Genomic DNA, 25,966 nt, shown 5'->3' on the forward strand with positions numbered 1-25,966 from the left:
AAGAGGAGAAAGGGGGAAAGAGGGAGCGGAGGAACCACGAAAGCTCTCGGGGGACGAAGCGTGTTCACGATGTGGGAGGTCCTCCGGTTTCGTAGCCACGAACCGTTCGAATCATTTGTCAATGCAGCCCAGTTTAGCGATTCGTCTCACCGACACCGAACTTCCACGGTTTCGTTTGCACGCTCCAGCGTTTCCCCTCCGCGCGGCTGTGTGTGTTCTATTCATTCCACGGGACCGCGCGTAGGTCCTCTGACGCGGCAAAGAAGCCCTCGAGAGTCATCCGTGCGCCAACCTTTCCCTTCCTTCTCCATTCTCTTCTCTGCTCTCCTCTGCTCTCCGTTTCCTTTCTCCCCGCGCTCGAATCGAGGTGTGAAATTCGTGATTAATCGTCGGGTCTCGGGGGCGGGTTGAGCAGTGGTGATTAAAGACCCTTCGGGAGATCCGCAAACTCTCGCTGGCTCCACGCGTATGCTCGATCGTAGATGCGAGGAAAGCGAAGGTGTTCTCGGAAATCACTAGGATCGATTTTCCTCCGTCCCTTTGGGAAATTCCGCCTGGCGGAAAAATTCGTGCAGCGGTATGCGCGCGGACGAGGAGGAACGCGCGCGGGGAAGACGGCGGAGCAAACAGGGGAAAGTTGGCAAATATTTTCCTTCCTATTCGGCCGCGCGTACTCGCATTCCTTCGAGAAATCGAGAAACGTGCGAAGGACGTGCCGACGTTTTGGGACCGGTGCCGCGTGACGCCACGGCCCACGGCCAGGCGGCCGGGGCCACGAAACGTGTTTGAGGAAAGTAAAACTTTGCCTGTTTATTTTTGACCTCGTGAACCATCCGAGGGGTCCCGTCAGGTCCTCGGACAAGGTAAAACTCGAGGCGTACCCCGGCCAACGGAATATTCTCGCGAACCTTCGCACGACTTTCCGTCCCTGAAACGTAGCCGCGCAGTTGGAGCGTTTTAGACGCTGGAAAGACGAGACAGCGAGGAAAACGAGGTACCCTCGGCGAACCGTTAACCGATCGCATCGTTACGACGCCGCGGAGAAGCTTTACAACTTCCTAGCGCGAGGTGCGGGGCGCGGTCGCAGTCGAGTCGTAGTCGCTATCGAGCGAACGAAACACGCGATGAAGATGTCATCGGGGTCAGGGATAAAGGGCAACGGAAGTTTAAGCGACACCGTGTACTCTCGACGGGGGTCTGCCTGAGGATCGGTGGACCTTAGGCCGTCGTGGGCTGCGCGCAGAGAGGAAGTGGAAACGAGAGAGAGAGAGAGAGAGAGACGAGAGCCCTGTGCGCTCGGCGCCAGGGGCCTATTAAAAATGATGCTTAAAGAACGAATTATGGAAATGAGCCGTTATACCAGCTCTCTGGGTTCCCATATTACCGACGACTTAGTCCGCTCGCGTTGAAATTACAGGTTGCGCTCGTCTCCCTCGTGCTTCTCCCTCCTGTTCTAAGTCGGGAACAGGCCGTGCCCCTCGGGGAGGAATACATTACGTTGATTTTCGGAATTGAAGATTAAAACCTCCCGCCGCGGGGGCCCCCGGCTTCTTCTCGATCCTCTTCCTGCCTCGGACCCTGGAGACCCCTATCTCGCGCGCTCTCTTCACGTGATCGTAAACGATCTTTGCCCGTCGCCGCTCTCGAATTCGTTGCCTTCGGACTGTGGCAACGTCGTGGCCGACCGTTCCTCGCGCGCGTCCATCTTCTTTGCCCCTGCCTCTCGTCGAGCTTATCGAATGCCTCGCGACGCGCGTCGTTCCTCGACCTTCTTCGGCACTCGCGCGATATTTCAACGCAGGATCGGTGAATCGCGCGTGAGAACCGCATAACGGTCGAGAGAGAGAGAGAGAGAGAGAGAGAGAGAGAGAGAGAGCGTTGCTCGCGGCTGCGTCACGCTCGCGATCTCGTAATAACCTGCGATCCGCAGAGGTCACCGAGATTTCCGAGAATCTCGAAAGGAGAGCGCGCTGCTAGGTCGGAAGGCACGCAGGCTTCCTTAACTTAGCCCCCCGTCCTAACTCCTGTCATCCGTTTGCTCGCGCGCTGATCGGGAGTCGATCATCTCGTAACGACTGGAAAATATCGGTCCGAGAAAAACAAAGCCCGCGTTATCTGTCGATCGTGCTAGCCGCGCTGCATTTAGAGAAAGCGATAAGATAGACGCGTCATTGCTCCCGCGATTTCTCCTCGCGAGGCTGCGCCACTGCGACGAACGGAAGCACCGGTAAACACACCGATAACGGCTTTTACGAGCTGCGGGGCGCTGAAAACGAAACGGAAACGTTACGCGTATCCGCGTTACGCGGAGATGATAAGGAAGAAGCGGCGTGGAGCAGGTCGCGAGAGGAAGCGCAGCGGGCGAGTGACGCGGTCAGCGGCGCCGCGTTCCTTATAAAGCGGTCACGTGACCGGGTGGACTCGACGAATCAGCAGACGGTAGCGCCGTCACCGGCTAGGGAGCAGGAGGAACGCGAAGAAGAAGAAGAAGAAGAAGGAGAAGAAGATGAGAAGAAGTAGAAGTAGAAGACGAAGAGGAAGGCGGAGGAGTAGATGGGAGACGCGGAGGAGGACAGGGGACAGGAGAGAGGAGAGAAGAAAAGAGAAGAGAGAAAGGAAAGTTGGCTTCTTTCTCGGTAGCAAGGTTCGAGTCGGCGGAGAGGTAGAGGACCCCCGGCGTGCTCTCCTGCTGTGACCGGTAGCTATCCTCTGTCCCGTTCGTAATACCTATGGGAGGAAGGGTGTGCTGTGTGCGTGCGTGGTCGTGATCGGGAGACGTATGTGCACACACGGCCGTGCTCGGTCTCTCCGTGACTCTCGGTGTGCGCGACCGAGGACGACGACGCTCGTGATGCCTGGAAAAGGACCGGAGGCGCACGCCATACCGATATTAATATTCCATCCTGAAACGTGATAAATCACCGAAGGATACGTCGTTCATCCCCAGCGGCGTCCTCGTCGCCGCTCTCGTGTTACCCCGCAAGGTCACCACCGGGGCCCGACTTTCTCGGCCGTGATTTCGACCGGCGGGAGGATTCCGTGTGCGCCTGCGCGCCATCCCCGAGCCCGAAGAGGAGAACACGATGATCGTTCGAGGGACGACAATTATTCTAATTGGTTCGGCTACCTGGCTGGCCGGGACCCGGGGAACGCCTTCCTTCTTGCGTCCGAGAAAAGCGCTCTCTCTCTCTCTCTCTCTCTCTCGGAGAGAGAAGAACGGTGTAACGTGCCGTTAGTATAGAGAAGGGTCCGCTGTGGCCCCACGCCGCGGCCGTTCGATGCCTAGGGTTCGAGTTTGCTTAATAAGTAGACGGGGATCATCCGGTGGTTGCACTCGAATTAGGCGGTCTAAACTCTCTCTCGGTTCGGCGGAAACAAAGGTCGTCGACGACGCCGGTCAGCTCTCGAGATTGGTCACTACGCTATGCGAATAGTAGTAGAGAGTTGTGGGAAAGAATGGGAAACGTCGGCTAAGAGGAAACACTCGTAGATCGAGATGGATCGCGCGGCGGAGGGTGATGGAAAGTAACGACGGGGGGGTTACACGGAATAATTGAGCGGCGTGGTGTGGCGGGTTTCGCGAAAGACAAGAGGCGCGCACGACGGTCTTCCCTAGACGCCGTGCTTCTCTCACGGCACTCGAGGCCCGCGCGCCTCCTCGATACCGTGGCGGTATCGGTTGCCGGTGAGTCCGTGCGGGGAAAAAGGAGCAGAACCAGCACTCTGGGCCCCCAACAGCGCGATCGAATAAAAATGTGCGCCGAGAACGTCTACGTTAGACGACGCGGTACCGCGAGCGAACCACGGGAATTTCAACCCCCGCTGCGCCACCGACTGCGAGCCTCTTCTACCGTCCTCGCGAGCCCCGATACCCTGCACCCTCTCTGTTCACAGGGTATTTCTGTAGTGGCAGCCACACGCAAAGTGCCACGCGTTCTATATATGCGTTTCTTTGCTCCGGTGCAAGTTAAAACGCCGCAAACACACGGGTGCCGTGTAAATTCTTGCTTGGAGGTCCGTGAACCGGCCGCGTTTCCCTCCGCTTTGTCGCCTTCCACTCCTTTCCGCTCCCCTACCCTCCCCTACCCTCCCTTCCACATGGCCGTCCCATGCGACGACGTTGTCCACGACGACGTTTCCTCGTAATACCATAATTCGCCAATCCTCGGATACCGCCCTCTAGCGTCCATTAGCAAATGAAAGACACGGGAGACCGCGGCGGAACTACCGAAAACGACGGGTGCCGTTGGTGGCGGATGGGATGTTGGAAATTCTCCGCGGGCCCGAAGATGGGCCTCTCGGCTCGGGGAATACCGAAATCAAATCTAAATGAAAGATCGGAGATCCACGCTGGTGGGGGCAAAGGGTGGAGAGAAGCCTCTTTCGGCGTTCCACGGACGCGTAAGGCCCCGCGCAACGGCAAGAAGGTGAGCGGAAGACCGTGAACGAGCGAGAGGAGGCGCGGAGGGGGAGAGAGAGAGAGAGACGGGGAGGTGGAAGGATCAAGGGAAAGGGCTATCTCCGGCGGATCTCAATCTAAAAACTCCGAACATATTTTCTCGAGTTTAGAGCCGGGTCCGGATCTCATTGGTCCCCGTGGAATCTCCGTCTTTGGCTGTCCGTCTTTCTCCTTCAACCTTTTCATCCTTATCCCCTCCTTTTCTCCGTCTCTTCTACCTGTTCGCCGCGTTCCTCGAGATCAAAGCGCGCCGACGCCGGCAGTTCGGTCCGTGGGGTGTCATGCGAGACGGGGGATGGGAATCCATCCGGCGGGAGGGGGGAGAGAAAGCTGTTGGTACCATATTCGTTAATATCCTCGTGCAGGGCCGCTGGGGGTACTTAAGAACAGGAGCCGGGATCGATTCGATGCCCGAAATCGCTTCTCGTAAATTCTCCCTCTCTTCCATCCTCTTCTTTCGCCTCCACTCCGACGCGAAAGTTGCGCGGACGCCATTGGTAATCGCGCGGGAAAATGAAAAGCGACGAAATTATCGACCGAGTCCACGATGCTTCGATGACCGCAGAGAGATCTCGGCGATACGATCGGTTAGGAGCCCAGGGACGAAGCACCGGACGTTGATCATCTTCCAGTTAAGATCGGGAGACAATGGCGGCCCGTGTTCCTCGGGAAATCCTTAATTTTTTTTTTCTTTTTTTTTTCTTCATCTCTTGACGTCTATCTTCCGTCTGGCATCTGCCGTGACGCCACTAGAATATAGCACGCGCGCCACCTTTCCTTCGACCGCTTATTATGCCAACCCTCTAATGCCTGTTTGATCGTTGCTTAATCTCTGCTCGTGTATCTTCTCCGTCATCCACGTGCTCGGTACGGCTTCTTGCGTAACGACGAAAGTCGGTCGGAAATAATTCACGGAACGGAACGAGCACGTGATGTTCGGTAGAACGTAATTTTCCCGTAACTCACGAGTCGAATACCGGGATTTATCAACGATATCGCGGGTAGATAACGAAGCGAATTAGCGCCCGGTCGGTATATAGCACGCGAGCGCCGCCAAAATTCGTATCTGGTCACGGTCATTACCACCGAGGACCCCCTCGATCTACTTATCGAGCGGTAAAATGTGCCGCTTCTCGCGTACGTGTTTTCTTCCCTCCCGTCCGCGTCGCCTTTGTTCCACGCCGCTTTTTACACGGCAATCTAAGACTCCTGGAATAGTCGCGATTTCCGAATCGAAAAAAATTCCGATACGGACTATTAGGAAAGAGGAAATGACGCGGTGTATTAATGGTATATATCGGTATTTTTTCCCTACGTTTATTACGTTTATTACGTTTATTATCTGGATTATGAAGTATCTTGCACGAGCACGCAAACGATTATCGTCTATTTTTTCTAGATATTTATACTGCGCAGGTATTTATATACGCGTCTTTTACGCGTAGATATTTTAACGGAGTTAATGGAAAAGAGAATAGAAACGGAAGGAACAAGGAGAGTATTTTTGTAAACGTACGTTTGAGAGTCACTGGCGCTGATAGTAACAGGTGGATCTTGATCTCGGTCGGAGCTTGTTTACCGACACCCACGAGACGAACGAATTCTGACCCGCGATGCGAGATTAGATTGCCGTTCGATTAGCACTTCGACGAGGAAAAGTCGATCGTCTTGCGACGATAATTATCGTAGAAGGTGTTTCAACACTCGACGTGGAACTACGTAGCACTGCCGCGGGATGAAATCGCGGCTCACGAAAGAAACGCGGCCTGCGTATCTTAAGGACTCACCGCATCCGTCTCCAGAGGTCACCACGGGTCGTGTCGAAAATTTTCTCATGGCGTATACGTGCCTCGAAGAGGGTCACGTGTCTCGACGACTTTCCCGCGTTTTGTTCGCGAAAGGTCGAGCCGTGGGGAATAAGCGCCGAGTCCCGTTCGATTTTTCATTTCGCAGAGAATGGCCCATTTATCGTGACGTTCACGGTCGGCTGGCGTGCATCTGCCACGTCCGGTAGAAACGCCGCCTTCGTCCCGAGCAGCGACAGTTTCTCGAGCAGCCTCTTGTTTACTCGCACGAAAGCAAAAGCAGAGCGGCAGCTCGATCCCCGTAATCGTAACCTTGACATACTATCGTCGATCGTTATTCCCATTGAAACCTCCGCGGAAGCGTGTATCCTCGACAGAGACGAGTACGTCGCAGTTATTGGCAAGTACGACTCGAACTCACGGATATACTGCGTCCATTGGCGAAACGCGACGATCCGCCTGGCAGATCGAACGCGCGATGATTATTGACGGCTCGTTGATCTTTTCAGCCGCACGCAAGGTTGTTTGCGTACGACGTGTGCACGCCAGAGGGTCGAAATAAATCGAAGGTCGAATCGAGCTCGATCAGTCGTCGTATCAGTTCGCATGCACTCGACAGACTCCATTTTCGAACAGCTGTTCTCGTTGTTGCATTCGACGGATTAGCCTCTTCTCGTATCTACTTGATACACGCGAATCCGGTAACTCTTACGTGACCAACCGTCCACGATTGGTGGTCTGTGACAAACCACTTGCGTAACTCGAAATTTTTCCTTCATTAAGATAGCCCGAGTCTCGAGACACGACGTCAGACGTTTGCAACGGCGCACCTCACTGCTGCCACCGAAAATTCGTGGTGGGGGATCCGATTATTTGCTCGTCCGCATCACTCGGAGCTTCGCTACCGTCGAATTCCTCCCTCCTCGATACCGTCCCGCGTTTCGCCTCGCACGTTACCGATTGGACCAAGCGGCACGTGGTCCACGGGTCTCTCTGTCGTACGTTATCGATATAATTCACGAGAAAATTAGCGGGAATATTATCGTCGATCGAATCGCGATCTTGGCTAATTTATCGACCAAGATCGTATTACGATTCGAGGACGCACGGGTTCGGGTAGGATCGCGGAGACCTTGATCCAGCGACATTTACAAACACGAGCGCCAGAGGTCCCACCCACGGAGCAACCGCGTGCTCTTCGCGCCGCTGAAATTTCGCCTTCTGGAAGGAAATTAGTCGAGCCACCGACGTTTGTTGACTCAGCTTGCGAGCGTCCATTCGCGCCAACGCGTTAATGCGAGTAGCGATAACGTGCGCCGTCTTCTCGAAGATACGTGGGACTTTGTTCTTGTCCGTTCAGTGGGCATATCCACCGCGAGGGAGGGGGAGTTCGGGAATGAATCGGTAGAGATGCACCCTGCGCACCCAGAATTTGTCACGTCACGGCGCTCGTACCTTCAGTGGTACCTGTCGAGATCGTGACCTTTTGCTCGTTTTCTTCGACCAAAGCACCGACCATAGGGCCGGCCGTCGATCTTCGTTTCGATGATTGGCTACAGGTCGATTCAGAAGCCGCTACTGGCGATCGCGGACGTGGCGCCTAGCGCCACTTAAATAATCGAGCAACCGTTCTACGCGGACGCGAAGATCGCACGGTCGGTAACCAAGGAATATACACGTCTTTTACGTTACTTTCAAGTTGTAAATCTACGACGATGATTAAGTAAAGAGAATAGATTCGACTAAAAGTTTACGTAGCCTGGTGTTTGTTCCAAGTTATTGTCGTTCGTGGTAAGCTATTGACAAGCGATCATCGATCATCGTAATATTCGAATACGTCGACGAAACTGACGCCATATTGCGGGAGGCATAACGACGGGTCTTTGGTAGAATCAATGGCCGTGTTTCGGCGTTCGTCGTGGATCGTTTCCACGCGAGATCGGAAAGACCACGACTTTTGAACGGATCGGTAAAGTCTCTACGAGCTCGGTCGCATCGTCCGTCCACTGACGCATCTGCAGGCAGAGACGTCGACGAGAAGCAAAGCGATTACAGTCGGTCGTTATCAACGTTGGTGTATTACTGCGGTCGGTAGAGGGGCGAGGGGTGTTATCGGCGACGATAGCGCGGCTATATATAAGGCCGCCGGTTCGTCGTTGACATTAGTTGGATGTTCGTAGCGGTGTTTTCGCGACAAACGGACTGCTCTTGCCGTTCTTCGATTGCCTTTCTCCTCCTTTCTCTTTCTATCTATCTATCTCTCTCTCTTTCTCTCTCCCTCTCTCTCTGACCACCGAGTTCTTCGTCGGGGATCATCGATACTCGTCTGAGCGATAGTCGACCACCGTGGTACGCGATTCATCGACGTCCCAGGGGAGACGGGTCCGATCATCATCGACGCGTCACACTCCGGCCGAGATCTTGGTTGACAGATAAGGAAAAAGGAATATTCGAGCTCGGGCGGAGATCAAGGGACGAGATACGAGGAAAGAAGCGAAAAGATGGAGGCGACGTTGTTCTAGCGTCGACGGGAAGCCATCACAGGAGTAACGTTTGACAGTGGTGTAGCGATAGAGAGAGAGAGAGCGAGCGAGAAAGAGCGAGAGCAGGGTTGTGAGCCACGGAAGCTCGACGTCGATTCGATCAGGGCTGCGGATCGAATCGGGGGTATCGCTCGGCGAAAGCAACGGCCTCCACGAGGAAGAAACCGTGTTCGCGTTTGATGAATCTGTCGCGGGCCAGCCTAGTTATGTTCTCGATCGAGTACAGCAAGCAATTCCTGAGCTACCGTATACTCAAGTCGAACCGGTTCAAGTACATCTGACGATACGGACTCGGACTAAGTGTGATAAAAGGGTGCGCGTTACGGCGAGAGTGTGTATGTGAGTGTATTGCCGTGTGTTCGACTTGTCGTTGGCAACGGTGCTCAGGGAAAGGAATCGAACACGAGGAAGATCCGGAGAGAGACGATCCGAGCACTTTGGCAAGACCTGGAAAGTCTTGTTGGCCGATTCTCACCGATGCGCCTGTCGTTTCCGTCGCTCTTTACATTCCGAGGAAACAGAGAGGCATCATCGAGAGCCTCGAGACTCGTTGGCGAGACGATACTTCCGAAGACCAGAATCCATCGCGAGCGGAGACACAGCGATTCCGATCGAGGGGTACAAGTCGATCACGGCCGGATAAAGGCACCACGGTCGATAAGAGCGAATTCTACTTGTTGGAAATAGAGAAAACGTTCCGTATCGACAGAAATTTCCTCACAAAGAACACGCGTGTTCTAGCGCATGCTTTTCATCCTTTCGAATCCGCTCGTAAATCCTTGTTTTATCGAAGCAAAGGCGCATACACACACACACACACGATCGCTAGCGAATTTTCACCATTCCTTTTCACCGGGGTACATAAACGACGATAACCGTGGGCAGGGGAATTTGCACGTTTTCTTTGGTCGAATTGGCGAGTTGATCGACTAGGAAAGAGAATAAAAATGATCGTTTACGTTCCGGGTAGAATGCCAAGCCACGTTGGTCCGTACGGCTCCGTTCGTTACCCGGGCACGCTGTTAGGAGCGGTACCGGGTTTTTACAGCCCGATTTCCGGTTACTCCACCCGCCCGAACTCCAGCTACTACGGGAGCCTCAGCCTGCATCAGCAAGCACCGCTGGACCTTCCGGTTTGGCCGCGAAGCATGCCGGTCGAGGAGGAACTCGGAACTTCCCCATCGACCGCGTTGCCGGGTTTGGGTGTTTCGCCGGATGCATTGGCGAACGGTGGCCCACCGAGCCCGACGCACAGCGACTCGGACGCCTCTAGCTCCAGCTTGGAACTCGGCTCTGTCCGCCGTGGCGAAAACGCCCAACTCAAGTGCAGGTAAACCAATATTACCATTTATTTCTCTTTCTCTCTGCCCTTTTCTATTTTTCTTTCTACTTTTCCCACGAAAATAGCCACGAACGAAGTTGCACTGAAAATTATTCAAATATCTCAACGAAGACTCTAACTTGCCGAGACGCTGTTCCGAGCAATCGCGAAGATATTTTGCTAATACCTTTGGTCGCGTGTTTATCCTCGACGCGGAACAGAGTCTGCAGATACGCGGTGTCGAGGCGTTATCTAAATTGAGCGCGGATTTGTTCCCCCCGTCGAGCCTGAAGCGAGTGTTTATCTTGGGTTCTGCATCTCGTTATCAGAAAACGAATGGCTTAACGTCGAGTCTCGGTCCTCTCTGTCTCTGTTTCTCTCTATCTCGTCCTCGCGACTCGTCCTGCAGCTCTTCGTTTCCGTCCCGCCGTTTTTCATCCGTGTTTTTCGCGCGCGGATCATTCGACCAGCGATGGCCAGTGAAGACGCGTTTCCACGCGAATCGCGCGCAGTTCACGCGCGCCACTCTTAAGTGACGCTAATTTATCTGTGGCGCGCGCGCGACTACGTTTACAGCACGCGTCCCATTCCGGTTCTAACCAGTTTTCCGTATCCGTCCAGATATCAAACGGGGTGTACCCTGCTCTCCCCACCCCCTCCACCCACCCCCCACTCACCATGTCGCTCTAGCGTCGACCAAGATTCCGTAGTTCTCGATAACGATTCGCCCGTTTGTCGCTCGAGATTCACGCAATTGGCGGGGATCGATGTTGGGAATCGAGACACACGGATATGCAACGCTCTCCGTGTCCAGCTTTCTCGTATTATTCTCTCTCTCTCTCTCTCTCTCTCCCCTCCCCCTCTTTCTCTCTTTCTTTCTCTAGAGCTCGGCGAACAAGAATCACGTGGGGTTGGGGCGGTAAGGGGAGACACGGGGCGACAAAGGATCGGCCGAGACTCTTTGGCGGTTCCAAGTGTTTACCGTTCCGGAACAAAATGTCAGATTTCGATAACCTCGTAGTAGCGGTTCGCGTACGCTGTTTCGCCACGGAGATTTCGGCCGGAGAAGTGATGCGATCGTTTATCGCGCTTTGCATGTGGTAGCCTCGTGCACTGCGAGAATGCCTGCTTTGTTATCGGCATCGCAATCATGGATGGTTGCCGTCGTCGCCGCTTTAATCGCGATGTTCGCGCGCGTCACGCGCCGAATCCTTGGTTTTCCACGAAATTCGATAAGCGCATGATCCCCGTACAGAGCCAAGATCACGAACGCGAGTGTGATGAAACGAGGAAACGATTCTAACTGTTGCGCGAGTAGAACGTTGGACGATTCCGAGGGATTAGCCGGCAAGCGAGAAGGTCCTTGATCCGCAACCTTTGGCGCGTGCATGGCTGTTCATGGACTACGATGTCTTTCACTGTGATAGTATCGAAGCCATGCGTCTAGATAAACTGGTATCAAGCGACGCCAATTGCACAACGGACGGAATTGGTATCAATTGGCCGGTTGAACGGACGTTCTTGACGTAAATCGTGCGTCGATATTTCAACCGAAAGCCTTTCCAACCGATGTGCTCGATACGTTTCCATACGTCGATTCTGGATCACGTGATTGCACGATGTTCGTTTCATTTTTCGTTACCTTGAAAAGTGGTTAGGAACGATAAAAGAGATCGCGGAACACGCGAGAAAATTTTTAAAGGTTTTGCGAACGTTTCTCCGTAGTTGGAAATGTAGAGACTTTGACACGCGGTGAATCGATCGAATAATCAAAATGCAGGGAACGCCCCCTGCTCGCGCGTGTTGGTTATATTTAGAATTTCTCGGTATACGTGTAATAGAGAAGGAAAATAAGTAATATAAATAGATCGATTGACGGGAAGAACGCAAGATTCGAAATATTGGCCTTAAACGATGATCATCTTATGAACGATTCGATTGATGAGAACTATCGAGCGATCAAAGATCAATACCCTTAAACGTTTTGCTACTATTCTCGTGCGATTGTCGAGCGTGCACGTTCCCGATATTTAAATGCGTCTAACCAAGCCGAATTAAAATGTCGTCAGCGAGACCAAAGACTAACGCGAACCTGTTCCGATTTACAGATGGCAGAATTGTGGCCGTTGGTTTACGTCTTTGGAACAATTGGCAGGACATGTCGCGCGACTCCATGCTGCACCAGGACCACGTGGGCTCTTCTACTGTGGTTGGGAAGGTTGTGCACGGGGTGAACGTGGATTTAACGCCAGGTAAAAGAAAACCTAACCTCTCTTTTCTGCTTAATGTCATATCGACCGACATTCGAATCTTACCTCGTCCTTTTTCTTATTCTTCAGGTATAAGATGTTAGTCCACGTTCGAACGCACACGAACGAGAAACCGCATCATTGTTTCCAATGTGACAAAAGTTTCAGCAGAGCGGAGAATCTAAAGATTCACGCGCGTTCGCATACCGGTGAACGTCCTTACGTCTGTCCCGTTGAAGGCTGCAATAAAGCTTACTCGAACTCCTCGGACAGGTTCAAGCACACTAGAACTCATGCCGTGGACAAGCCTTACTGCTGCAAGGTACCAGGCTGTCCTAAGAGGTACACCGATCCATCGTCCCTGCGTAAACATGTAAAAACCTACAGACACTACGTGAACAATAACGATAAGACACAGGAGAAGAGCTTCGAGGAGAACAACTCTCAGGAGAAGGCAAGGTTCGACACGGTCTCACCGGAAAAGCAAAGTAGTAGCACTCACTCTGAATTGTCCGACAAAAAGGATAGCAGTATCGAAAGCAGCATGTCAGGGTCGAGTCCGAAAGCCAGCAATAGCTTCGAGGAACAGAGGAACTTCGTCGAATGGAACAACATGTACAATTTGCAGGATCAGCGTAAAGAACCGGAACAGATGACGCCGAGGAAAACGTATGAGCAGGAAGTGAAAATTTATCCGAGGATTTATGACGATAGTTATATAATACCAGAAAGAATACAAGTGAATCCCATGTACGTTACCAGCAATCCGATTATCAAGGAGAGTCCGCCTCAGTCGGTACAATCGCCTCAGACCAGTCCGCATCACGTCCCTGACACGTTGCCTCACATCGGGATGCAGTCGACGCCCATTAAGATCGAGGAACCCATTGAATGTCCCAAGGTCAGCACGGTGGATTACAGAAACATCGAGTCGATCATTAACAGCACACCCTGTAAGAAGGAGAACACCGTGGTTTGCGACCCCGTTAGACACTCTGTAATAAAACGGGCGGAAGATTTGAAGATGGAGGTCGAGCAAATACCGACCAAAGAGGACATATGCAAAGATACCACCGATTGTTGTTGCCGTCACAAATGTTGCGTGCATAATAATGACAATATATTAGAGAAGACGAAGATTCTTTCGGATTTGATTCTCAAAACGCAGAATCCTCTGTTCAGACATCTATTGGGCACGGTGGATCTACAATATGGATTGCAGAACATGTGGGGCAACATCGTGGACACGAACAACACCTGTGGTCAAGACCTTCGAGTTAAGAATGAGAATGTCGCCGAGATGGAGCAGGATCTTCCATTGGATTTAACGGTTAATAAGTAAAGAGAATTTTAGAGGTCGTGTGGAAATTAACTTTGCTGCACGTAAAGCATGAACGCTCAGGATTTTGCAGGCGCCTACGTTTTCTTTTCAAATCGATCTATCTAGGTGTTTGAAAAAGAGATCACCTTGAATTATTACCGACCGTAGCCAGTATGAAACGTTTGAAGTCGTTCTGCGATTGAGTGCCTTGACTCTTGGTGCTTTCTGACGATTCTATTTTTATAATCACGAAATATTCAGATGCGAAAATGTTTTACTTAATGTTTTCATAGGTGCAGGACGACTTTAAATGTTAATAAATCTAAATTGTTCGGGCTATGGCCGGTTTTTGCGTTTGTAATTTTATATCAAATTGACTTCTCAAAATTAGCTACGATGTATGAAATGTTTGAGGATCGATATTATTTTCTATACAGATTATTCGATTTGCTGGTCACAAAAAGGTTCACTGACAAGAAATGAGGTAGATATGAAGATTGACGAGAAGGTGAAAAGGAGGATTGTATTAGCGAAAAGAAAGTTGTCCGTTTTCGTTAGACTGTGAAGCCAAATATATTGTAATACGTTAATGTTTGTCGTATGTTGAAGTTAGTCGAAGCAGAAACAGTTTGATATCGAATGAGATTTGCTCAATCTTAATTCGTTCATAATTCCCTTAGCGATGTAATTAGAAACTCTCAGATTTAGATTTACGGGTAATTCGATCAATCGGCTGGAACGGAACGATTGAAACGATACCTGTATATACACGCGTTAAACCAAAACCTCACAAGCAGATAAGAATGAAGAAAAAGCATGTAAGGTTGTGTACATGTTTTACGAAAATCCCAAGTAATATTACGGTCGAAGAGCCGCTGTATCATAATATGTTTGAAAGAAATGACCCGGTACGTTATGTTCAACATCTATGTATAATATGTATATAAACCTGTATTATGTATAAGGTATCCAAAATGTTAGATGTATGAAGAAAAGTACTTGCATCTCTGCAATGAGAAGAGCGTGTTTAACGACATTAAACTATTCAATAAAAACATTATTTATGTAAAAAAATGTTTATTTTCCTTTCAGCATGTAACAAGTTTCACTTTTCCGTTGATATTGGATATATTATAATCGTATCTTGATAACATTGGTAAAAGAATATAATCGTCACGTCCACGCCCTATAGAAGCTTTTATCTCAAATATCGCAAATATAGGTTGGTTCATTATTAACGCTAGTTATTTCGTACGTGAAAAATTATCATGATTGGAAATATTACTCTTGGACAAAATAAATTTTTTTATGTAGATATATGTATAAGTTTATAATAGAAACAATCAACAGGTGCAAATAGGAAGTAGATTCAAAATAAATATGGCACCGATTTACGGAGGTGCAAAATCTCTGTTTTTAGTTGCATGTTCCGTTTAAGTCCTTGCAACCTTATTATCGGCGATAATGACAATCATATCACCTGAATTATTTTGACAAAAAAATACGCGATCTGCGTTATTAAATATAATTCTCACGATATATTATGACTCAATAGAAGTTCAGCCATGCCATTTTTAATAATTTTTAAACTTTCTAGATCGGAGTTTATTGTTGCTATGAGTTGTGCCATGCCTTGTTGTTCCATTGTTAAGTACTAGTGAAAAGAAAAAAAAAAAAGAAAAGATAGGTTACGCGCGTGTATGCTTTTTTTTTTATATCTAACATTTTTGTCAACGTTGAGTTTACATACCGCTTTTATGTCATCCTGTGCTATAGGATCCATTGCATACCTTTCCTGATTTTGAGTGTCTATGTGATTTCTCATTCTTAACTGAGAAAGCATTTCACTAATTCTACCTTTGAATTGAGTTGGAGCGCTAACTTGAGAATGCATAGCTTCGAACCTGCGCGTTAAAACTTCTTCTTCTGGTTGTAAAGATAATCCAACTTTACGTGTAATTTCTTGATGTACCAGCACCTTAAGAAATATTCATGCGTATAATAAGGCACGCATCGGCTTGAGAATAGTATACGTAAAAATGTTTACGTACCTGTAACACTCTATGTTGGAGTTCCAATAAAGTTCGCCGATGTTCTTTTAATCTGGCTTGTATCGCTGTATGTTGTCTTTGTAATCTTTGTATTTCTTCTGCTGTCATGTCTAAAAAATTTCTATGTCTTGCAGTTTCCTCCTCTTGACACTTCAATCTATGTTTGACTTGTTGAAAACCAATCATTGGTACAGGTATATAAAGTTCTGGATTAGGATTATCCAGTTGTGCTTGTTTCCATAACCGTGGATCGATCGAACAAGGAGGATTATCTAAATATTCTTTAAGCTGTGCAGGATCTAATTTAACTAAAGGTAACATATCCTCTACACCATTTTGCACTAACTGTTGCTTTTGCATTGGTTGTGATAAATATGCAACTAATTCGCTGGCAGGAATTTTTCTTGGAGCTCCAGTAATTCCTTTCTCAGTGACAAAAATGGTCACTTGACTTTTATCTTCTCCCGTTGCTTTGACATTGTCTATCGTAAGCGATAAATTGGGTTTATTGCCCAAGATATTATTTATAAAACTCATCAATTGTAATTTGCCTTCTTTAATATCCTTTTTCTTTTTATTGAAACAAAGTACGACCAGACCGTCGTTATTATCAGCTTCGGGCATTCGACTGTAGCCGATAGCTTTGAATCTGCACAGTGGATTTTCTTGTGTAAGATCAATAGGTTGTGCATTCATGTAAAAGTAGGCTTTTCCTGTGCCCCATAAGGCTTGTATAAGGTTCCATCTAGCGATAATATTGTCACGTTCATCGTTATACAACTGACAATTAAATATAGCATTATATAATGCTTCGGATAATGTATTAGTAGGTTGTTGTTGTTGTTGCTGTTGAAACTGTTGATGTGATTGAACTAATCCAGACCCAAAACCTGCAAATCCTGTGCCTGTACAAATAATTTATAAATATGAATAAAATATGAATAAAAACATATATTTGTAAATAAAAATGTAATGTAGTTGTTACTAACCGGTACCAAATCCACCAAAACCGGTGGTTGTAGTAGTGGCTGTTGGTTTTGTGCCAAAAGCATTGAAACCTCCAGATGCACCAAAACCAGTTGATGTACCAAAAGTGGGAGCTGAGCTTGTGGCACCAAATCCTCCAAGAAAGGAAGGTGTCGATGTAGTTGTATTTCCAAATCCAGTAAAACTTCCAAAGCTTAAGGAGGGTGTTGTAGTGGTTCCAAACGTACCAAAGACAGTGGTAGTAACTGGCGGGTTACTAAAGGAAGGTGCAACTCCAAATGCACTGCCTGACGCAGTACCACTGCCAAACCCTGGAGTAGTTCCAAAACCAGGGGTAGTAGTGGTACCAAACGTAGGTGCAGGACCAAAACCACTTGTTGGTGTACTACCAAAAGCAGTGGCAGCTGGTGTTCCAAAACTAGTACCAGTACCAAATCCTCCTGTTGCTGGAGTCGATGAGGTACCAAAGAGACTGGGTGCAGAGGTAGATGGTGTGCTAAATCCAAAAGATGGTGTCCCAAATGCTGTTAAGATATTTGGTTTCAGTCATGGAATATTTAACAATAAAATATGGCAAAATTTTATTTCATATGATATACAAATGAACACCTTATATACATATATACTTAAACGATACACTTGCGATAAATACGCGCTTTACGAAATGATAAACGTATAGCGTGAAATTTCGTCATTTTCACATTGAAAAATTGGTTTTTGTTTCTACTGATTTCAAACTGCTTCAAGCAGGAAATCCGATACATGACAGAAATGCCTTGCATATGATCGCAATAATACGTTGCGTTTTATTCGTTCGTAGAATTTAATTACGCGTGTTACGAATAGTTCAAATACATTTAAACTATCTCATAACTTGTTCCTCTATGATAAAAATTTCCTAAAGAAATTCTGTATTATATAGCAAAAGCAAGATCTTAAATTATGGCATATATAAATGAACAAAATCAGGTAATGCTATTAACATTATATAAGTATTAAGAAGTTTGATGTGTTTAATGAACATAAACAGGAAGGAAATTACGGACAACTGGCACATAAATTAATAAAGATAGCTTCAGTATCTGGTAGGAAAGTTGCACTTCGACGTGTTGATACTGCCCCTGATACTGCAACTGAATTCTTACACGAATATGGTACTACAGATATGGCAATTGGGGTATATTTCATTATTTATATGCATTAATATATTACATATTTTATTACATTATATATTTTGTTACAAACTATAACATATTTTACTACTGTTCACAAAGGACGTTACGGCAGAAGTTATGTTAACAACAATGGGCAAAATACCAAATGAAATGTATTATTTAGAAGATACTCCATTTAATGTTGATTCAGCTACGCAAAGATTGGGTTTGGAAAAGACATATACATTTGCACATGCTGTTACAGCAAAAGCAGAATTATACGAAGCTAATAAGGAATCATCGGGTCATTCGTCAGTCTTAATTGCTCTGTTAACTGCACTTTTAATAATATTGTTACTATGCTGTATCACAGCCTGTATTGTAACTAAATCAAGAAAAAAACTTAATTTCTTTGGGAAAACAGACATGGAATGCGAACCAGGATGTACTGGCATCAATCAGCCTTTGCTAGACAAAATTTCTAGTACTACAGATAAAACAAGCATTAGTTCTTTGAGGAATTAAGAGTGATTTTGGTATTAATATATACAGAGACTGTAATAATTTTTTATCGAATAATATACAGCCTTAAGGAATTACAACACGTAACGTAATACAAGCTGATTATATTACGAGTAGGCATTGTGACGAAATGCGCATTAAAACGTGGAGTATTCTTCAAAATGATATTTTAAGAATATCTAGAAAGATAAGTTTCACAAAAAATAAAAAAGACATATAATAGATATTGAACCAATAGGAAACACAGAATGGCCACTTTGCTGGAAATACGTCCGAAAAAGTCACATGTAACTAGAGGAAGAACGAAATGTGACTTAACCTAAAATCAGACAACATACCTGGTTTCACCAGTATCGCCGTAGTGGGAGCTGTACCAGCAAAGCTAAACGCAGGAGCTGGTGTCGAAGTTGTTCCGAATCCCGTAGTCAATGACATTTCCCAAATTAAATTAAAATTGACGTATCACAAAAACACGATTTACCGCGCGCGCCTTATAATTTCATATAAACGACAGTGTAACGAATATGGCGGCCGATATGCGCCGCAAATGCAAATTTCCGTTTTTGCGCAGACCACTTGTCACGTGACGTACGCGTCTTTACAAATCACAATACACGGCATAATTTTGCTCTTAAATTGTAACTAAGTTTATTTGATTTTTTTAATACAATTGTATTTCATTTGTACTACATATTTTTCATAATCGCCATATGGATCTATGATGTATTAAATATACGTATTTCTTTAAAGAATTACACGTGTCGTTAATTAATATTTTAAACGAAAGTGTTCATTTGATTTCATGTAAACCTGTTTCAAGTCACGGGTATACGTTTCACGATGCGAACCGAATGCTTTCGACCCGAAATTCGAAAGTACAGTATCGCGACTACGAAACTGTAGTACAGCAAAGATCCGTGAACGATTGATCGATTCGAGAGCGAACGCTTTCCCGATAAGCGCAGGGTTATCAATAACAGATACAATATGTGAATTTTTAACGAATTTTATAATTTAAAAACTTAAAAATAAATATATCTCCATATTCTAACGTACATATATATGATACTTTCTTTAACAGTTCGATAAGACTATATATATATATATATATATTTATACACACTGCGTGTTAGCCGAGGGAGCTAACCAAGAATATATCGTATAATAATATTATTAGTCAAGCGCAATTCGCGCGACAGTCGATCGAAGAAGTATAGTAAAAAATACGTGGATGATCGCGACGATGATTAGACTAGAAACGATTGAACAGAAAACGTTCGTAAAATCTCTCTAAACATGTACACGTAGAGTGGCGAAATTGAATTGCACGTACGAAAAAACTTGTGCATCGTGGCTTGTCCAATCTACGTCATACACATAAGTCGTCTCGTGTACCGATAAAATTTTTAATTGCAGTCAAATCGCATTACCATCTCATTAATATAAAACAGTTTCTAAACTCAACGATTCGAAAGTACTTGAACGTTCCGCAATCACCGTATGTAAAGATCGAATTTGGCGTTTAGGAGAATTTCTAAATCTACACTTTTTTTGGTACGATATCGCGAGTTTCGAGTCTTAACGCCAACTGAATCGCGCGGCATTTATGAACGACTTTGTAAACCTCCTTCGAGCAGTCTGTGTACTTGCACGAACGACTTTCGAAAGGGTAGAGAGACACGGGGGTTTGCTCGCGTATCCCTCTCGAGAATCGCTCGATGAAAATAATCTTCTCTATAAACTTACGCTATGCGTGGCAAAGTAACCCATCGGCGATGCAGAATTGAATTTTTCTCGCTATAAACACGATCCTCGGTCTCTTTCCGGTTACAAAACAAGGACATGCGTGAGGAAACACGCACGTGTACATTTAATGCTAGTTTTAGAAGAGAGTGAGAAACAAAGAGCTTTTGCCGCGAGCTTTTAGCTCGTTCGTACGTTCGTATGCTCTCGTATTGCTTTTGTCATCCTAATCGACGGGACTCTTGCGTTCAGCCAACCTGGTCCGTTTCTAAAAAGAAGAATTCAAAAACGATAATCCTTCAGATACCATGCGGGATAAGCGTAGAGATTTAGTATTTTGCCCATTCATAAATAATTGATACGCGAGATGCTCGAGAGTAGACGAGCACTGTTCTCGCGTTCGCGAGCAATCTGAAAGATTAAACGTTGGCTGGCCATGAGAATGCACGTCGAATCCACCTCATCAAGACTCCCAAATTATTTATGAATGGCGCAACATCTGAAGCGTTTAAATCTCGTTAGCACGTTCACTGTTCTTCCGTGTACGTGTATCTGTTTGTTTTGCCCGCGAACACACCGGACACCAATTTCGCGTGCCGTGCAACGTTTCAATTTGGGAGCAGACTTCATGAGGTTCACATCGATTCGCTGCCGTGGAAACGACCAGGTTATTGTCTAACGAGATTTAACTGCAATTGTTGCAAATCATGCGTGAACCATAGAAAAAGATTTAGGCCTGGGGCAAACGAAAATGTTCCTGATGCTTTCCTGCGCTTTGGCCCAACGGATCGCGTGTGTGCGCGGCTAAAATTATACGATATGCAACAGTTAAACGAGTTGAACGTCTTTTTGTACCTCGCGTGGACCGTGTGATTCTTTATTTTTTCTTTTTTTCTTTTTTTCTCTCCTTTTCCATATTTCCTTCGTGTATCTTGGACCCGTGTAAACCGTGCGCGAAGAGATTCGGATCACCGTGCATTGCCACGTGGACGTCTCGCGTCGATTCGTGGAATGCGATTAATTCCACATTTTGCAGAAGGTATTCGTACGTTACCAGGAAATATATTTGACGAGGTGTCCGTGTTTGGTCCGTGTTACGTAATCGATTTGCGCGACGTTCCCGTCGAGCACTGATAAACCGGTATTCGAGGGAACGCGGTGGAAATTTATCTAACCGTGATTCAATAAAGATTTAATCTCGCACGATAAAACTTCTCTGTATAAATATCTGTATAGTAATAAAATCTTAATAGTCGGAAATATCTGCAACTGTGCAATAGACTCTCTCTCTGTCGAGGTAACGAAAAGGTCGTTGTAAACGAGAACGACGCGCGATAGTGGTAGGCCAGCAATTGGTGATTTACGATACCTATCAGTAACCCGCGCGTATGCAGTTGTTTTACATCGAGAACGTTCTACTAATCGCGCTACGCATACGCACACCTATTTACTTTGATTCGGTATATACATACATTCAACATTTATACGTTTAGACACCGAATACATAAACATAGAGCGCGCCGCCTCTGGCGGAGGCGCCGCATCGTACGAACTATGAACTTGGAAACAAAGCTGTCTCGAGTTAACGAGTCGCTTGTTTGCTATTCGGAACTTCGGTGCGTCGTTTCCCTTGCGAGCAGTATCATCGAATCGAGAACTGTGACGAGTGCCGTTCGGTGTGCGATATAAATAGTAGCCTGCGATAGCTTCTAGAAAGGCTTAAAAGTAAACGTTGCCGTAAGAAAGAAACGTTATAGGTACTTTTAATCGTTTAGGTCCCACGTTCTTAAATTCGTTACGATATCCACCTAAAGGGGCAGACGTCAACGCGTGGCGAATCTACAAGTACGATCCTGAAAACTCAAAGTCAGAAGCAGAAGCTCGAGATGATTGTGTATAAACAGAAATACCCCCACCGATTGCGCTATCCGAAGTGCCCTCGCCGGTTACGAAATCGGCGACTATCAGCGAATCCTTCGGAACGTTTCCGCTGCCACCTTTCAACGCGTCCCTCTCGGCCAACATTTGCTTCAGAAGTTTGATCTTTTCTTCTTTCTGAAAAATCACGCCCCGTGATAAGTGCTCGTCGACTAATCGTCACGAGAGAATACGGAAAAGTGTGCTTACAGCGGCAATAAGCTTCTGAAGCTCGTCGTTTTCGCTGAGCAGCTTCTGATACCTTTCCTCGTCTTCCTTCGACATGCCCACGTCTGGATTGTACTTGGATTCAGCCTTGTCTTTCGGGTGTCTGATCACTTCGATCACTTTAGGCACAAAGATCAGAGCCATGCTCAAGAAGCAGCAGAAAATAATGGCGAGTGCAACGAAAGCGAAGCTAGCGTCTTGCTGGCTGGCAATCACCATCGTCACCGGAGCTGTGATCAAACAGAGGACAACCACGTTGTATATCGACATCCCGACGTATCTGGAATCATTGATCTGTTTAACTTTGATGCTCCTCGTCTCGTACGCTAAGAACAGTCCGAACACCAGGATGATTCCTTTGTAGCTGTAAATCAAACCTGAAAGAAGACAAGTTGTCAGTGGACGTTTAAGCGTTTAAAGCGTTCGTTCCTACATCGAGCAACCTACCGAGCCAAATGTTATTGTGTATGCTCTCGCAGTGCTCTAACTCGGGTCTGATCCTCGCGTCGTCGTCGCCAAACGGGGGCGCCTCCAGCGGGAAGGTCTCCATTTTCCTTTGCAAAGGATCGAGTATCTGCCACGAGATTAGCAGTACGATATCCACAGCCAACAGTCCGCTTACCATCGTATACAGCTTCCACGGCTGAATTTTCTTCTGTATGGACGAAACTTTTTGTTTAGCCATGAACAACTAAAAAGAATCGAGAATACGTTAAAGTTGAGGGTCATACGAGCAGGAGCTGCAAACCATGCAGGGACGGGCACACACTGCGTGACAAACTAGAAATATTAATTAAACGGTTAATCGGCTAATCGAACGTGATTACGGTTTTGGGTGAACGTCTAAAACGTTTTTCGAGCGATCGATCGCGTTGCCTCGCCGTTTCCGATACTTACTTTCGCCTGATCGGCTTTCGTCTTTGTGGTAAGCCTGTGGACTCGCCACACTTTGCTAAACATAGCGCCGAACGCTAGAGTGAATCCCGTGGAGAGCATCCAGGCTCTGGCTTGGCAGATGGCTGGATATTCCCATGGCGAGACGAATCTACCGTCGATTCCCAGCAGAAACACCGACACGAAGCACGCTATCACTCCAATCAGCATTATGGTATTGCACACGGGATGTGACGACATTATAACTCTATAAGGGAGAGTGCATCAACGTTTCCGAATATTCGAACAAGACGGAAGCAGATGTGGAATGTGGACGGATGTACCTTCTATGCCTGTTCCATATATTGAAAATGATCAATGCTAGCGCTATTAGGATCCCCACCGAGGATATAGTCCCCATGCAAACGAACAAAGGCAACGAGACTGTCCTCAGAACGGTCCTCACGATGGTCCTGTCCTGCGGCACTTTGCCACCTATCCACCTTTCCATGTTTCTCCAAGTTAGATTGTCACTTTGCGTATCATAGTATCCCAGCTTGACGTACTTCCCATCGATCACCTGCTCGATTTGGGTCAATGCGATTCTGTCACCTTGCGAGCTAAATGCCACGTATCCCTATAGCACGTACGAGATCGATTAAAGATCAGCCACTCGAAATAGAGCCTTCGCGTTATTTCTGTATGTAGCTGAGTCACGTACAGATACTCCGAGAAATTGAGTGGAGTTGATCGCCGAGTAAATTTCATCCGCTATCTCCTTGTCGGTGTAGGTGAAGTTCTTCAGGCTTTTCCCTTGCTTGCTCAGCTTCTCCATTGTTTTGTTGAAAGCTGCGATTGAGAATACGAGCAGAGAGTAATGAAACGAATTCACTCGTGACAATTAGGAGGTTTATTTCGTACCTAACACCACTGACCAAACCGCGTCATAGGCGAGAGGGGCCTCCTGATATCCTTCGGGGTAGCGATTGTTGTCGATGTCGTACCCGTCTTCCTTCAGCATTTTGTTCAATCTCTGCCTGAAATCCTCGGAAGTCATGCCGCTGATTGTCGTGTCGTTATTCTGATTCCACATGAGAGCCTCGGTCGTCAGGTGTCCCTCGGCAGCGAGCCTCATCTGATCTCTCGTGCACGTGATCCCCTCCTTGTCCAGATTCACCTCGAACCAGTTGTCCTCGTACCAGCCGATGAAGAACCAGACGTAGCTTTTGCCGTACAAATTTTGATGATACAGCTCGCAAAGGACCCTACGCGCGGCCACGACGTAAAACAGGCCAACGATGATCCTGGCATCCTGGCGACGCAGATTTCTCACCGCGTCCGATGGGTCGGATAGAAAGCTCTGACGCGTGACGATTTCTATTCCTGCCTCCTTGCAACGCGCTTCTAAATCCTCTACGGTCTGTCAAACAGAAAAGGAAAAAGCAGAGTGGGAAATTATCTTTCCGGTGTTGGAAAATTACGAACGCGCAGATTGGTACGAGAGTGATCTTACAGATATGAATACTTCTTCGGCTTGCTGCAAGATTGCCACGCGGGACCAGCCGAATTTTTGCAACAATTTGATCCTCGTCGGATTGTGCACCGTGGCTGACGGATGTGTCCTAAAGAGCGTCGGGAACCGATTTCGATCAGACAATGCAGGCGACGAGGCACCGTAACACAACTATGGATCGCAAGAGTCTCCGTTCACCTTCGTATCTCTTTCGTTCTTTTTATAACGAGAAATCCTGGCTGATACTCACCACCACCAGGTTCCACATCTTGGCTGCTTCAGCCACGGTCGTGCAGACGGTGCTACATCCGGCTAACAGCATTAACTTGTGCGGCTCATTGTATAATAAATTGTACATCACCGTGGCACCGAGTCCTGGCTCGCACTGCAAGAACAATGCCAGAAATTAAGGCAACGTTTCCGTTGTCGCGTTTTCACCATTGTTCCACACGAAACTTTATCAAACGTTTCGTATACCTCGCTGTCGTTCGAGTGGAGCTTCAGCGTGAAACCGGGTAACAAGTTCTTCTCGCGATTGACATCGTCTAGAGCCAGGTTTACGGCTGGCATGCAAGCCTGTCGAACGAGGGTCAAACAAATCGCGGTATTAACTCGTGCATGGTTTATAAAATTAAAAGGGAAATTATTACTCACTTGACCACCCTGCCAGCCACCCTCGCCTGCTATGGGAAAGATACCACCGATATGCAACACATTGTCGGCGTCGTCGGGAGGCAACGAACCCCCGATCGCTCTCGCCAGCGTTAAAAATATCAGAAGCTCCATCATCGCGCCGTTTGTCAAATTTTCTCATCTACTCGTGTAAACAGCCCTAAACTCTTCGCACCCTCTCGCTGCCCTACGACACACCCCAACAGCGCGACGCTGGGAATCGCACTTTCTTTACGTGAATCACAGCCATCGTTGATCGCTGGTCTTCGAACACGAATCACTAATCCATGGAACGATTTCGACCCCGATCGGGACTTTGCGAGCCGAGAACGGCACACTCGAGGGGATGATCCGATATTCTCGGTGTCCCTGGCGAAATGCGACGTACGCGGCATTAAAGTTGCGTCCTCGCGTTCTCCATCGCGTTCATCCGCTCCCGACGCTCCTCCCTGCGCGATACTCCGTGAAATTTCGCGTGCGAATGAATTTACCGAAGACAGAGTTCGCGTGAGCTTTCTATTGATTTCATCCCGGCTTTCAAGGATCGTAGTGGGGATAGGGTGGCTCTGTGCCCTAGGTTTCTACTAGAAAATCAATATATAAATGAT

The 25,966-nt window shown here is 47.3% G+C and overlaps 3 protein-coding genes across 4 annotated transcripts; 1 reads left to right on the forward strand and 2 right to left on the reverse strand.

The window, feature by feature from the left end:
- The first annotated feature begins 8,442 nt into the window (after positions 1 to 8,442).
- On the forward strand, positions 8,443 to 14,772 carry LOC108551036 (zinc finger protein GLI1). The gene is made up of 3 exons (XM_017905037.1): positions 8,443 to 10,137; positions 12,237 to 12,380; positions 12,468 to 14,772. Exons 1-3 carry the CDS (start codon positions 9,755 to 9,757, stop codon positions 13,717 to 13,719), a joined length of 1,779 nt encoding a protein of 592 aa, XP_017760526.1. The 5' UTR covers positions 8,443 to 9,754; the 3' UTR covers positions 13,720 to 14,772.
- A 154-nt stretch (positions 14,773 to 14,926) lies between these two features.
- Nup54 (nuclear pore complex protein Nup54) lies at positions 14,927 to 18,930 on the reverse strand. Its single transcript, XM_017904859.1, has 5 exons — positions 18,751 to 18,930; positions 16,739 to 17,260; positions 15,750 to 16,654; positions 15,449 to 15,676; positions 14,927 to 15,352 (listed from the first exon to the last, which is right to left on the reverse strand). Exons 1-5 carry the CDS (start codon positions 18,845 to 18,847, stop codon positions 15,230 to 15,232), a joined length of 1,875 nt encoding a protein of 624 aa, XP_017760348.1. The 5' UTR covers positions 18,848 to 18,930; the 3' UTR covers positions 14,927 to 15,229.
- A 717-nt stretch (positions 18,931 to 19,647) lies between these two features.
- On the reverse strand, positions 19,648 to 25,692 carry GABA-B-R1 (gamma-aminobutyric acid type B receptor subunit 1). Of its 2 annotated transcripts, XM_017904848.1 has the most exons (12): positions 25,341 to 25,692; positions 25,164 to 25,262; positions 24,937 to 25,071; positions 24,687 to 24,857; positions 24,095 to 24,593; positions 23,895 to 24,022; positions 23,518 to 23,810; positions 23,198 to 23,441; positions 22,748 to 22,991; positions 22,283 to 22,677; positions 22,072 to 22,210; positions 19,648 to 20,423 (listed from the first exon to the last, which is right to left on the reverse strand). In XM_017904848.1, the coding sequence occupies exons 1-12, from the start codon at positions 25,473 to 25,475 to the stop codon at positions 20,404 to 20,406; spliced, it is 2,502 nt and encodes an 833-aa protein (XP_017760337.1). In that variant the 5' UTR covers positions 25,476 to 25,692; the 3' UTR covers positions 19,648 to 20,403. The 2 variants fall into 2 exon arrangements, with proteins under 2 accessions (XP_017760337.1, XP_017760328.1); XM_017904839.1 differs by lacking the exon at positions 19,648 to 20,423 and having other exon boundaries at positions 21,787 to 22,210.
- Between the last annotated feature and the right edge of the window lie 274 nt (positions 25,693 to 25,966).

The sequence above is a fragment of the Eufriesea mexicana genome, unplaced genomic scaffold, assembly GCF_001483705.2.
Source record: "Eufriesea mexicana isolate 0111107269 unplaced genomic scaffold, ASM148370v2 scaffold4744748345, whole genome shotgun sequence".
NCBI classification, from domain to species: domain Eukaryota; kingdom Metazoa; phylum Arthropoda; class Insecta; order Hymenoptera; family Apidae; genus Eufriesea; species Eufriesea mexicana.

Excerpts from the sequence above, each read along its gene's own strand:
- LOC108551036 (XM_017905037.1), top strand. The coding sequence starts at position 9,755 with ATGATCGTTTACGTTCCGGGTAGAATGCCAAGCCACGTTGGTCCGTAC. Across the intron at positions 10,138-12,236 it reads AACGCCCAACTCAAGTGCAG|ATGGCAGAATTGTGGCCGTT; the intron begins GTAAACCAATAT and ends TCCGATTTACAG. Across the intron at positions 12,381-12,467 it reads GAACGTGGATTTAACGCCAG|GTATAAGATGTTAGTCCACG; the intron begins GTAAAAGAAAAC and ends CTTATTCTTCAG.
- Nup54 (XM_017904859.1), bottom strand. The coding sequence starts at position 18,847 with ATGTCATTGACTACGGGATTCGGAACAACTTCGACACCAGCTCCTGCG. Across the intron at positions 17,261-18,750 it reads GGCGATACTGGTGAAACCAG|CATTTGGGACACCATCTTTT; the intron begins GTATGTTGTCTG and ends ATATCTTAACAG. Across the intron at positions 15,353-15,448 it reads CACAGGATGACATAAAAGCG|TACTTAACAATGGAACAACA; the intron begins GTATGTAAACTC and ends TCTTTTCACTAG.
- GABA-B-R1 (XM_017904839.1), bottom strand. The coding sequence starts at position 25,475 with ATGATGGAGCTTCTGATATTTTTAACGCTGGCGAGAGCGATCGGGGGT. Across the intron at positions 25,072-25,163 it reads TCCACTCGAACGACAGCGAG|TGCGAGCCAGGACTCGGTGC; the intron begins GTATACGAAACG and ends TTGTTCTTGCAG. Across the intron at positions 24,858-24,936 it reads AGATGTGGAACCTGGTGGTG|TTGTGTTACGGTGCCTCGTC; the intron begins GTGAGTATCAGC and ends TGCGATCCATAG.